General features: G+C 42.0%; 1 protein-coding gene across 4 annotated transcripts in view; it reads left to right on the top strand.

Annotated features, from left to right (window-relative positions):
• si:zfos-2326c3.2 (mitogen-activated protein kinase kinase kinase kinase 4) overlaps positions 1–13,421 on the top strand; it is a 264,594-nt gene that overhangs the window by 105,352 nt on the left and 145,821 nt on the right. For all 4 annotated transcript variants that reach the window (XM_052020805.1, XM_052020803.1, XM_052020804.1 and 1 more), the window contains exons 5-7: positions 3,462–3,572; positions 7,655–7,745; positions 8,883–9,013. In XM_052020805.1, coding sequence (XP_051876765.1) covers positions 3,462–3,572; positions 7,655–7,745; positions 8,883–9,013 — 333 coding nt within the window. The remainder of the gene's footprint in view (positions 1–3,461; positions 3,573–7,654; positions 7,746–8,882; positions 9,014–13,421) is intronic.

Here is a 13,421-nt window from a genome sequence, read left to right as displayed (position 1 = left end):
CAGTCCTGAAGAAGGGTCCTGACCCGAAACGTTGACCGCCTGCTTTTCTCCACGAATGCTGCCTGGCCTGCTGAGTTCCTCCAGCATTGTCGTTGTTTTCATTGCCTAACAACCTCCTTAGCTCTGAAAAATTAATGTACATGGTGAAGCATACTTTCTCTAAAGAACGTATAATAATGGCTGATATTTTTAAATTATATATTTCAAGTTGTTTTTTATACATTTTAATATTTTTTTTCCTTTAACTGAATGTGTGCATCCTGTTCATTTACCTCTCTCTGTGGTGATTTGGAGTTGATTTGTATTCCCTGCATTTTTTTGGATTGCCTGTGATCTGATTGACTGATAGTCTTGCTGCTGCTGGATGCCAAGGATCTGTTTGACAAGTGTAAAATCCAAATGAACAGCAGAAAGAGAGGAAATCTGTTCCCTAGTGCTGCCAAAACTGCCTAGTGCTGAGAAATGTCTACACTTGTCGGGCAGTGAACCTGTGGAATTCTCTCTGCGCATCTTTATGCAAGATCGTCAGCAAACGTAATCCCTCCTCCGCAAACTACAAATATGGATTTAAACCATTGAGCCCCCAACACCGATCCCTGTGGAACCCATCTAGTTTGTGAATCTGACAATGACCCATTTGTCCCCATTCTTTGTTTTCTGTTAGTTAGCTAATTCTATGTCCATATTACCCCAATTCTAGGTGGTCCTGGTTGGGGACATATCACTACTGACATAATAAAATGTTTAAATGCCCAAATACTACCATTAATATGAAGACTGCAATAAAGCATTTGCCTGCATTGCATTCAATTACTTTATCACCATTATCACATATCTTAACTTCTCTGAGCAAATACAGCTTCACTGTTACATCATAAACTTTGGATAACTGCTGAGCAATACTAGATCTGGTTAGCAGCAGTTTTCTTACTGGAAAAATTACAGTTTTGAGCCTCTTTCAAAACAAACATTAAGCTTAAACTGTTCCGTCTTCATTTTCTCTTCCAGTCTCTGGGTCATTAACAGTTCCCCTTCCCCTTCCCCACCAGTACCCAAGCTTTGGAATACTTGATCATTACTTTTACCCATTTCTACAACTCTTGCTTCCCTGAAATGTGGCTATTTGATGTTGTCTCTGAGGTTTCTAAGAATAAGTAAACAGTTCTGAAAATGTAGTTGTGGTTCAGTGCCCTGAATCTTGATGCATGAATGTCATCAAACGAATGAAGGGAATTTCTGTAAGGTAACTTCAAAATTAGGCCTTATTTTCCTTCTGTCAACCAGCATTCAAGAAATATTTACACTAGATGGCTTGGTTGTACATTTCTTCCACAAAATTGCATCTAGTTAGTTGTCGTACAACCTGCTTTATATATTAGGCTTAATGTGACCATTTATTTCATTTATTAGTGAGTTTACAGTTGATCGGATTGACAGATCTCCATTGTTTGTTCCAAGAAAGTGGAGGCAAAGGAAGTTTACAGACACATTCCTTAAGCTCCATTATTGCCCTTAACATCTTATACCCCATGTTCTGTTTGTATTGATGTAGTCAATATAAATGGTTTTATCCAAAGCACATTGTTTGCAACAGCAATTACAGCGATTCAGAGAGATCTTGTTTTAATGTTTGCTGAACAAGAACTGCTTTGCGAAGGTGTACACTTCTGCAATCTCCTTGCCTGCTGTCACACAGATTTTCTTTGCATGCTCTCTGACACTCCAAAAAATTAACATTTTCAGATTTGACACTCCCAACTTTCTCAGGAACTGGACTTGTCCAAAACTTACAAGGTGACAAAGCTTCCTTACAGATGCAGACACAGTTCTTCACTTAACTTCTTAAATGGATATCGTGTTACTGCGGCAGACTGGATCACATCAGGGAGTTGGAAAATCTTGAATAGTTACCTTGTCTTTTTGCAAAGGTCTGTGTAGTCATTAGACACACTGGCTATGCTTACAGAGCAGTCCAAGCCCAAGACTTCGCTCTTCTTTGGATGCTATGAAATAACTCCTTAAAGTCCCTAATCCGAAGACTTTGCAAAATCTTCCCTGGATCTGGATAACAAAATTATCTGACCCTACCTTATTTCAAAGACAGTCCAATCAAAGTCACAAAAGAGATCCTTTTTGACAGATTATAATGATGTAGAGAGATACAACAGGGAAACAACTGAACCAACCATCCAGCATCCATTACATTAACCCATTATTTTATTCTCCCCACATTCCCATCGACTCCCTAAGATTCTACCACTCATCCATAAACTAGGGGCAATTTACAGTGGCCTATTCACCAACTGCACACCTTTAGGATGTGGGAGAAAATTGGAGTGCCCAGAAGAAAGCCATGAAGTCTCAGGGAGAATGTGCAAACCCCACACAGACAACACCAAAGGTCAGGATTGAACTGGGGTCACTGGAACTATGAAGCAGCAGCTCTACTTGCTGTACCACAGTGTTGCCCCAAATTATGCTCCCTGTCCCTCTTCCTTTCTAAAACCTTTGTCTTCAGTTTTAACCAGAGGTTCAGTGGAATATTTCTCTGTATAAAGGAGTAAGTAAAGAATCTCTGTGCCAGTGACCTAGAATCATGAAGGAACGATATCTTCATTGTGGACATTTCACTGACATTAAAATAATCAAAACGTTCACTCACCACCCTATCAGACCAGTTTCAATCATCAGCAACAGAATGAGTTATGGACAGTATTATCACGTGATGTTTACTAATCAGTAATCTGCTCAACAGTGCTCATTTTGGATTGTCCCAATACCAATCGACTCTTGAATTTATTAAAGTCAGGGTCCAAAGATGGGCAGGAGCTGAATTCCAGAGGTGTGGTGAAAGTGACTTCGCTTGTAATGAGGCAACGTTGTACCAAGTTACTACATTCACAGTAAATAGAAACATCTGAATCAGTTTAAAATGAAAGGCTAGTCGGACAACTCTGGAAATATTGCTTGTGTGAGTCATAATTGCCATTAAGGACTAGTTAGACCATAGTGCCTGTTCTCTGTCATTTTATGTAATACTGTAACTCTCCTTCCAGATTATAAAGGGGTTGGCTAAGATAAACATGTCAGGGATTTTGTGCTTGTGGGGAATAGAAAACTAGGGACCATAGTCACAAAGATGCCCAATGGGGAATTCAAGTAAAGCTTATTTACTTCATGTGCTGTTAGAAAGAGGAACCTGGTCCCACACAGTAGTGAGATGAGCTGAATAGGGCAGGTGCATTTAAAGAGTAGCTGGTTAACTCAGTGAATGCCAGTGGAAGAGAAAGTTGGAGTAAGATATAATGGAGTGATTGGAGGCTCTTGCAAAGACCAGAAAGGTAACATGGCCTCATCTGTGCTGCAAGTTCTACAAGGTTGTAACTTTGTAGGACTCCCATCTAACTGTACCACGGAAACTCACCATTTCTTCACACATTTCTTTTGACTTTTAATTACAGCTAGTAATGGAGTTCTGTGGAGCAGGTTCTGTCACTGACCTGGTCAAGAAAACCAAAGGCAACAGCTTGAAGGAAGACTGGATAGCATACATCTGCCGGGAAGTTCTTCGGGTAAGTTGGAAAAGCAATTAGAAAACTCATTCCATTAAGCTGCTACTTCAATGATATTACATGTGGATCATTTCTGAACACACCTGTGAATTTTTTTTGACCTGTGATCTCCAGGGTGAAGTTGTGATTTCAGTGCAATGATCTGAAGTTTAACAATAGCAACAGATTATTAATCAATAAATAGTTTAATCATTTTGCTTTGCTACAGGGATGATCACATCATTTTAATTCCCCATGAGAAATACACCACCTCCTTCCCAGAGGTTCATGACCTCCGATTCATGACCTCTGACTTGTGACCTTTGATTTCTCAGTGGATAATTAGTCGTTGAAGGCCGAGTATCTGTGGGGAGAGTGTATCCAATGTTTGGATGGGTTTGCTGAGTGGTTCATGATTTGGGGGGGAGGAGGAGAATGTTGAGGACCAAAGAGCTTGTGATTATTGAGGGCCCAGTATTTAAGGAGGGGGCCTTACGGGGCCAGGTATTTGAGGGAGAATCTCTGTCATCACAGACTAATTCACGGAATGACACGACTATCAAAAGAGGAGAGATTGGGTCAACTGGACTTGTAACTGGTTTACTATTGTTACATGTACTGAGGTACAGTGAAAAACTTTGTTTTGCTTGTCATCCATACAGATCATTTCATCACATCAGTACATTGAGGTAGTACAAGGGAAAACAATAACAGAATACAGAATATACACTGGAGTTTAGAAAATGAACAGAAATCTCACTGAAGTGTTCAAAATTCTGATAGAACTGGATGCAAGTAGTATGCTTCTCCTGGCTTGGTGGGTTGGGGGGGGGGGGGTTGTTGTGGCAGTAGGGAGGGCTGGTGGTTCGACAGCCAAGGGCCATGGTCTCAGGATATGGGACTGAGATGAGAAATGTAGGGCAGTGAACCTGTGGAATTCTCTGAAGCTGAAGTCACTAAATATATTTCAAGAAATAGATAGATTTCTGGATACAAAAGACATCAACATTATGGAAAGAGAGCAAGAATATGGTATTGTGATAGAGAACCAGCCATGATTATATTAAATGGTGGAGAAGGCTCACAGGGGATGTTTATGTAAAGATCTGTAGCAACTGAACTGATGATTAAGGGAGCTGACTATTTTCGAGCTGTGGTGTTGAATATTTAAAGGATTATAAAGGCCTTGAATGATGGTCGGGGCTTAGTGTTGGGGTCGGCTTGGGAGTATTTAGGGGAGGGGGGGTGTCTAGGGAGTTGGTTTGTCAAGATTTTAAAGTAGCTGGCCATTTTTGTCATTTGGAATTTTTGTAAATTATCTGAGAATAAGGCCTGTAAGATTTTTCACACATTGTGATATTTCTAGGTGATTCATGAATGAACTTTATTAAAAATCAGATTGCTATATATAAGCAGGTAGTCAGAATGCACTTCCAGATAATGTGTACAATGTGAAAGTGCACAGTGGCCACAGGCTTGGACAGTGATGTTAGGTGGTGGACAACTCTCCCTCGAATCTGTGGAATTCTTCCACTTACACAAGAGCTGTGACAGCATAGACCTGACTGATGAAGGCCAGCGTGCTAAATACCACCTTCACCACCCTGTCTACTTGCGTGGCCGCTTTCAGTGAACTGTGCACTTGTACTCCGAGGTCCCTCTGTTCCACAACACTCGTCAGTGCCCTGCCATTCACTATATAAGTCCTACCTTGGTTTGACTGTCCAGGATGCATCACCTCGCACTTATATAAGTTGAAATCCATTTTCCATTTCTCAGCCCATCTCCCTAACTGATCAAGATCTCTTCTGGGTCAGGAACCCTTCCTCAGAACTGGGGGAAGAGTGGACAGATGTTTATTTAATATATTTACTGCCCATTACACTGCAATTCTCATATTTACTCCTGCTAGTCCACTGAGCTGGACAGGGAGTGAGTGGTGAGCAAGCAATCAATGTGAGACCACTTTCCTAAAGAGATGATTTTTTTTTCCATGTTAGGATAGTATAAGTTGAAACTCTCTAGTCTGACATTCTGTGGTCCAACAACTCCTATGTTTTGAATCTGCAGTACAGATCTGTACTAATGAACTCATTCTAAGGTCTAAAATTAAGTAAGATCAGTGCTGCTCCACAGTTAATTCAACTAGCAGTGCAACTTTTGTGATCTCAGCCATGAGCGGTTCCGACTTATGGAAACTTCAGGTGACAGACAGTTCTTGGAACCCTTACATGACACAGGGAGTGTCTAAGCTTAAAAAGAACAGTTCTCCTGCTCAGAGAAGGATGATCAAGGGCAATTTCTGTGGCCTGGCACCAGTCAGACCCCAAAGCTGCTAGACTTAGAGAGTTTCAACCTGGATGTGACTTGGAAGAGATGGTGAAGCTGTAATCTCATAAGAGTCGGACAGCACAGAGAAAGGACCTTCAGCCCATCATGTCCATGCTAACCTTTTCACCTGTCCACACTAATCCCATTTGCCCACCTATCCTTCTGTGCCTTCCCTAGTTAAGTGTCTAAATGCCTTTTAAACACAGTGATTGTATCTGATTTCACCACCTCCTCTGGCAACACGTTCCAGATATGAATCACTCTCTGTGTAAAAAAAAACTTGCCCCTCAGATCCCCTTTTGAACTCCTACCTCTCACCTTATGTCTATGCCCTCTTGTTTTTGATATCCCTACCACGGAAAAAGGATTTTGACGATCTACTCTACCTATAATCTTATATCAGGTCACCCTTCAGCCTCGTCTGCTCCCAGAGAGACAAACCCTTCCTATCCAATCTCATTGAAGTTGACAAAATTCCTCAGGATCTTGGCATGAAAGATGCAGGGCTGAGGTTTCTGTTGAATCTGGTATCTAGAACCAGAGGCCACAGACTCAAAATTAGGCAATGACCATCTCTAGAACATAGAACATTACAGCACAGTACAGGCCCTTTGGCCCACGATGTTGTGCCAACGTCTTATCCTGCTCTAATATCTATCTAACCCTTCCCTCCCACATACCCCTCCATTTTTCTGTCACTCATGTGGCTAGCTAAGAGCCTCTTAGACGTCCCTAGTGTATCTGCCCCCACAACCTCTGCCGGCAGTGCGTTCCATGCACCCATCATTCTCTGTGTAAAAAACTAATTTCTGACATCCCCCTTATACCTTCCTCCAACCACCTTAAAATTATGTCCCCTCGTGTTAGCTATTTTCGCCGTGGGAAAAAGTCTCTGACTGTCCACTCGATCTATGCCTCTTATCTCTCATTCTTGACAAAAATGAGATTAAGTTTTTCACCCGGAGGATAATGAATCTTTGGAATTCTCTGCCCAAAAGGGTTCTGGAGACTAAGTCACTGAGTCTATTCAAAAGAGATTGATAGAGTTTCAGATGTTCAGAAAATCAAGGGGTATATGGGGCTAGTGCAGGGAAAGTGGTTCATTGATTAAAAACTCACCACGATCTTTTTGAATGGTGGGATCACTACAAGGGACAACAATTTTCTCCTCCTTTCCGGTAACCTGCTGCCCTTCTGTCCTTTTCTCTCTCCTTCTGATCTACCCATATATCCCCTTCTTACCAAACCAGACCTCCCCAGCCCCCTATCTCCCAGTTTTTCCCCTCCCCCACCTACTCCACCTGCCCAGCACCCACACACTCCTCCCACTGGGACCCCTCCCCCATAGTTCCCATCTGCCCACCCCACCTAACCCTAACCCTAACCCTAACCCTAACCCTAACCCTAACCACCTCCTCTAGCAGCTCATTCCATATACTCACCATCTTCTGTGTGAAAAAATTGCCCCTCAGGTCCCTTTTAAATCTTTCCCCTCTCACCCTGAACCTATGTCCCCTAGTTTTGGACTCCCCTACCCTGGGGAAAAGACTGTTACCGGCCTCTCTTAATTTCAGACACTTCATTCTCCTACGTTCCGAGAAGTAAACAAGTTCCCACTTGTCTGTTGCCCTTGTCCTCCTCGATCAGAAAGATAAGTGATCAGAAGTGCATCTCTGACCAGTGTGTAATCAATCTGTAAATATCATCCAGACAAATGTTTGCGTTCCACCATGTAACTTACACTGTGTCATTGCATCGAATTGTACCTGCAGGGATTGGCCCATCTTCACTCTCATCATGTCATCCACCGTGACATCAAAGGACAGAATGTGTTATTGACCGAGAATGCAGAAGTAAAGCTCGGTAAGCATGTCTGCACAACATTAGAAGCTTCATTAGCTTTCTAGTAACTAGGAAATGACATCTGAAGCAAGAACTCAGTATGTCTCTCAGTGAGGATTTGATAAATTGCAATTTCAATTGGCTCTTAGATATTCTGCAAATGTGCGATATAATGGACTCTTCAGAAATAATTCACGCAGACTAATGGTCCTTCCAGTTAACCTACTTCTTACAAAAATATCTATTATTCTTCGTGAATCTACACAATGCAGCAATTTGCATAGTTTCTGAAGCAATACGGGCAGCAAAGTGGCTGAGGAGATGCAGCTACAACAACCCGGGTTCAATCCCGACTTGCGACTGCCTGTGTGGAATTTGTACGTTCTCCCTGTGGCCTCTTGTACTTCCTTGGGTGCTCCAGTTTCCTCCCACATCTCAAAAGTTGGGAGGTTGACTGATTATTGCAAATTGCAACTAGTGCAGTTAGGAGATAGACAAATCAGGGTTGCAAGAAGGAATAGGTTACAGGGAAATAAGTGGGGGAGTGAGATTGATGGGATTGCTCTGAGAGCCAGCATTGACCTAATGGGCTGAGTGGCCTCCAATGCTAACATGAGAAAATATGGAGATACTTCATAGTTACATATACCTACTGGTCCAATACTGAGCTTCAGTCATTGAGCAAGACTGTCCTGTTCTGGGACCCCTGCTCTTTGTGATTTTTACAAATGGCTTGGTAAGTTTGCAGTTGCACAAAGGTTGGTGGTGTTGTGGATAGTGTAGAAGGTTGCTCTAGGTTACAACAGGACATTGATAAGATGCAGAGCTGTGCTGAGAAGTGACAGATGGAGTTCAACCCGGAAAAGTGTGAAGTGATGCACTTGGTTACATGAGGACCCTTAGAAATTTATGGTGCAAATGGAGGCCATCTTGCCCATTGTGCCCATGCTCCAAGCTCGTTGCTCATCCTTTGTTTTGTAATGATGATGTGAATTCACGTGCTTTCACATCTCTTGCCTAATTAGACCCTACAGTCCCTTAAGAGAAATCAGAACTGCTGAGTGTTGGGGGCTTCGCGACTGCCTGCCCTTCTGTTGTGTGTCTGAGAGGTGAGCTTTTAAGATGATGCCAACTGACTGTTTAATGGTCCCCTTGCAGTTGATTTTGGAGTCAGTGCCCAACTGGACAGGACCATGGAGAAGCGGAATACTTTTATTGGGACACCTTACTGGATGGCACCGGAAGTGATAGCATGTGATGAAAATGCGGATTCCACGTATGATTACAGAGTAAGTAATGCGCGGCACAAGGGCACCTTACAAAGTACTTCTGGGGTAAACATCAGAATCACATGCAGTGGTGCAGTGACAGAGGATGGATTGGCACATTGTTAGCATCAGCCATGATCTCGAATGCAGAACCTGGAAGGTTAGAGGACAGAGCATCGACAATAAGGTGATAAAGTCATAGATACAGTGAATGTTCACGGTCTCTTTCACAGGGTAGGGGAATCTAAAACTAGAGGGCATGGGTTTAAGGTAAAGTTGGGGGGAAGTTTAAAGGAAACCTGAAGGGCAACTCTTTCACACAGAGGGTGGTGGGTATGTGGAATGAGCTGCCAGAGGAAATGGTAGAAGTGGATGTAATTACAATGTTTAAGAGACACTTGGATGGGTTCTTGGATAGGAAAGGTTTAGAGAGATATGGACTAAAACGGGCAGATGGGACAAGTTCAGGTAGGCATCTTGGTCATCATGGACGAGTTGGGTTGAAGGGCCTGTTTCCATGCTGTGTAACAGATAGTTACCACTATAGATACAATATAAAATTCAAAAGGGAACTAGAATAGAAAAGAAGTACATGAAAAGGAAGGGGAAGAGAAATGGGTGAGGATGAAATGGAGAGCTTTCACAAAACCAACATCTACAATGGTCTGAACGGCTTCCTTTGTGGTCTATGATTTCCTGATTCAGATTATTTGTTCTCATTATAGTTGTTATCAATTGTTCAGACATGTATAGTAGGTTTACAGACTTTGGAATGGGGTCGTTACGGTTATGGTACTAGACTGACTACTTTGTGGGTGAGTTCAAATCCTAGTACGGTAAATCGGTTAAGTTAATTTTTGGTAACTCATGCCCTTCAGGCACTGGAACTGCCCCTCCAACCTGATCTACCCTCCCCATGACACCACTTGATTTGTCCATTTAAAGCTGCTTTAACAAATTAATATCACTACATGAACAATTGTAAGGGAGAAATTTACCAGATTCTTGATCCAATACCTACAAAGGTGCAGTAGCAACGTTAAGATGTGGTAGTGGGTGAGACCTTGTAGATTAGTAAATCATAAGGCACTGGCCACTCCATTCAAATGAAGGAAGAGTGCAGCATAATGCTGCATGAAGAGTCACACCAAGACACAAGTTCTGGTGTCTCATGTTGAAGATGACATGATGAGCCTTCAAGAATTGAGCCTGATTTCGGATGTTTTATTTGTTCTACTACTGAAAAAAACTGTATTTATAGAGGTAACACATCAAATACTGCATAATACAAAGTACTGTGCATAAAACAAAAACAGGGAGATGATATCCCAGAGGAGATACGTGTCATTCAGCTAAAAAAACTTCAACCCCAGAAATGCAAATGATGCAGCCTTTCGACATGTGAAGAACAGAAGAACATACAATGTTCTTATTTTACTTTTGCACGTAATTTAACCAATTCATTTTCAACAGGTTGATGCCACTATTTAAGTAGCGGACAGAGGAATTTGATATAAACATGTTAAATGTTCCTCAGTTTACTTCAATGACAATCATTTCAGTTTGTGTATTATTGGAATTCAGGATGTTCACAACATCTTTAGGGATTAATATGTCCAGAGCCTTAGAAAATAAAACTAGAATGAAGAGAAATGGTACAAGAAATAAATGGATATTCATTTTATTACCATGGAAACAATATAACTATTGTACTTATTGCCAAGAATTTGATCAGGAAATTGATTTTCAGGTTAGCCAAATACATGAGGAAGTTTGAACATGATTAAAAAGGTACCTCTTTATCTGGGTGTAGAAGGAAAATATTCAGGATCAACAACAGTGGAAGAAGCTCAGCAATAGATCCAAAATCTGAGGCTAAAGGGAGTCCTCTTGGAAAGAGCTGGGTGAAGGGTTGAATGCCTCCTATGTTGTACCATTCCAGGGTGCTGCACACTACCATTATACTCCAATGGATGAAAACATGAAGTATGTGAAAAATATTCACTAACCTAAAAACACTCACTAAATTTCATGCCCCATTATTGGAAGGATGTAGAGACTTTGGAGAGGGTGCAGAAGAGGTTTGCCTGGATTAGAGGACATGTGTTATAAGGAGAGGTTGGACAAACTTGGGTTGTTTCCTCTGGAGTAATAGAGTCTGAGGGGAGATGTGATAGAAGTTTTTAAGATTATGAGAGGCATAGATAGAGTAGACAACCCGTATCTTTTTTCCAGGGTCGAAATGTCTAATGCTGGAGGGCATGTGAGAGGGGGAAAGTTCAAAGGAGATGTGCGGGGCAAGATTTCACACAGAGAGTGGTGGGTGCCTGGAATGTGCTGCCGGGAGTGGTGATGGAGGCAGGTACAATAGAAGCATTTAAGAGGCTCATAGGTACATGAATGTGCAGGGAGTGGAGGGATATGGACATTTTGTAGGCAGAAGGGATTAGTTTAGTTATGCATTTAATTACTAGTTTAATTAGTTCGGCACATCATAGGCTGAAGGGCCTGTTCCTGTGCTGTACTGTTCTATGTTCTATGTTCTAACCTAGTGGGGTAGCTATCAAAGCTGTAACCAGCAGAAATTAGAATGCATTTTGTATATACTATTTTAGTGAATGTGATAAGCCATTTAAGTATAGTCAAACATTGTTTAATCGAAGGTTGGGGCTTCCAATCAAGCATTTGTATAATTTCACACATCAGAGGACAGATCTGGTTTGGGCAAGGGAGGTGATGATACTGATAGTGAAAATCTTGTACCACTGTCAGGGAGTTGTAGATTGTACAGCACAGAAAGAGGCCCTTCAGTCCATAGCGTCAATGGCAATCTCTTTGCCGATCCAGACTAAATTCATTTGCCCACGTCAGAATTAGAAGCAGAATCAGGTTTATCATCACTGACATATGTCAGGAAATTTGTTATTTTGCAGCAGCAGTACAGTGCAAGACATAAAGACATAAAAATTACTGTTACAAAAATAAATAAATAGTGCAAAAGAGGAATAATGAGGTAGTGTTCATGGGTTCATGGACTGTTCAAGAATCTGATGGCGGAGGGGAAGAAGCTGTTCCTGAATTGTTGAGTGTGGGTCTTCAGGTTCCTGTACCTCCTCCCTGATGGTAGTAACCAGAAGAGGGCATGTCCTGGGTGGTGAGGGCCCTTAATGATGGATGCCGCCTTCTAGAGGCACCGCCTCTTGATGTCCTCGATGGTAGGGAGGGTTGTGCCCGTGATGGAGCTGGCTGAGTCTACAACCCTCTACAGCCCCTTTCGATCCTGCACATTGGAGCCTTCATACCAGGTGGTGATGCAACCAGTCAGAATGCTCTCCACCGTACATCTGTAGAAATTTGCAAGAGTCTTTGGTGACATGCTGGATCTCCTCAAACTCCTAATGAAGTAGAGCTTCTTTGTGATTGCATCAATGTGTTGGGCCCAAGATAGATCCTCTGAGATGTCAACGCCCAGGAACTTGAGGCTGCATTAGGACAATATGACAATAAACTCAACTTGACCTGACTGTATCCTTCCGTGCCTTGGCTATTTAAGTGTCTGCCTTAATGCCTAAACATAGAAATGGTATCTTCTTTAAAACTCCTTCCTCTTACCTTAAATCTGGACCTTTTTGTTTTGGATATCCCAACTGTGGGGAAAAAGATTTTGATTCTTTCTCCTTTCTGTGCCTCTCATAATCTTATATACTTCTACCAGGTCACCCCTCAAACTCCTTAGCTGCAGGGAAGACAAGGCCAGCCTATCCAATCTCTCCCCATAACTAAAATCCTCCAATCCAGGTAACATCCTGATGAGGGTCCTCTGCGCTCTCTCCAGCACTGTGCCAACCAGAACTACACAGAATACAAGTGTGGCCTAACCAGCGTATTGTAAAGTTGCAACATATTGACCTAACTTTTGTATTCTATGCATCAACCTATGAAGGTAAGAATGCCATATTCCTTCTTCACCACCATTTCCAAATGTGTTGCCGCTTTCAGGGAACTATGGACTTGAACCTTTAGGTCTCTCTAGTCATCAACATTGCCCGACCATTTACTGTCTTTGTCCCACCCCTATATGACTTCCCAAAGTGCATCACCTCATGCTTTTTGGATTAACTTCCCTCTGCCAATGCTCCACCCAACTTCCCACCTCATCTACGAATGCTAATGTCATTAATTAGCAGTTGATCATCTGTCAGACCTCATTGCGTCAGAATGCACGGTAAACGTTTTGAAGATCAGTGAAACCACTTGCCGTATGAAATGTTTTGTATTGGCTTTCTCAATGCTCAGAGTGATGAGAAAGGATGAGAATTTTCTCAGCAGAAACTAAAAGAGGTCAACAGGAGTAATGACAAACACGAAGACTTCGAAGTGATGTCCAACATTTTTCTGTATTATGAGACGAATTTAAGGTAAAAGGTGC

Source organism: Pristis pectinata, chromosome 8 (genome assembly GCF_009764475.1).
Source record: "Pristis pectinata isolate sPriPec2 chromosome 8, sPriPec2.1.pri, whole genome shotgun sequence".
NCBI classification, from domain to species: Eukaryota; Metazoa; Chordata; class Chondrichthyes; order Rhinopristiformes; family Pristidae; genus Pristis; species Pristis pectinata.
Note: the sequence above shows the minus strand (reverse complement) of the source record. Positions and strands in the feature narration are given on the sequence as shown.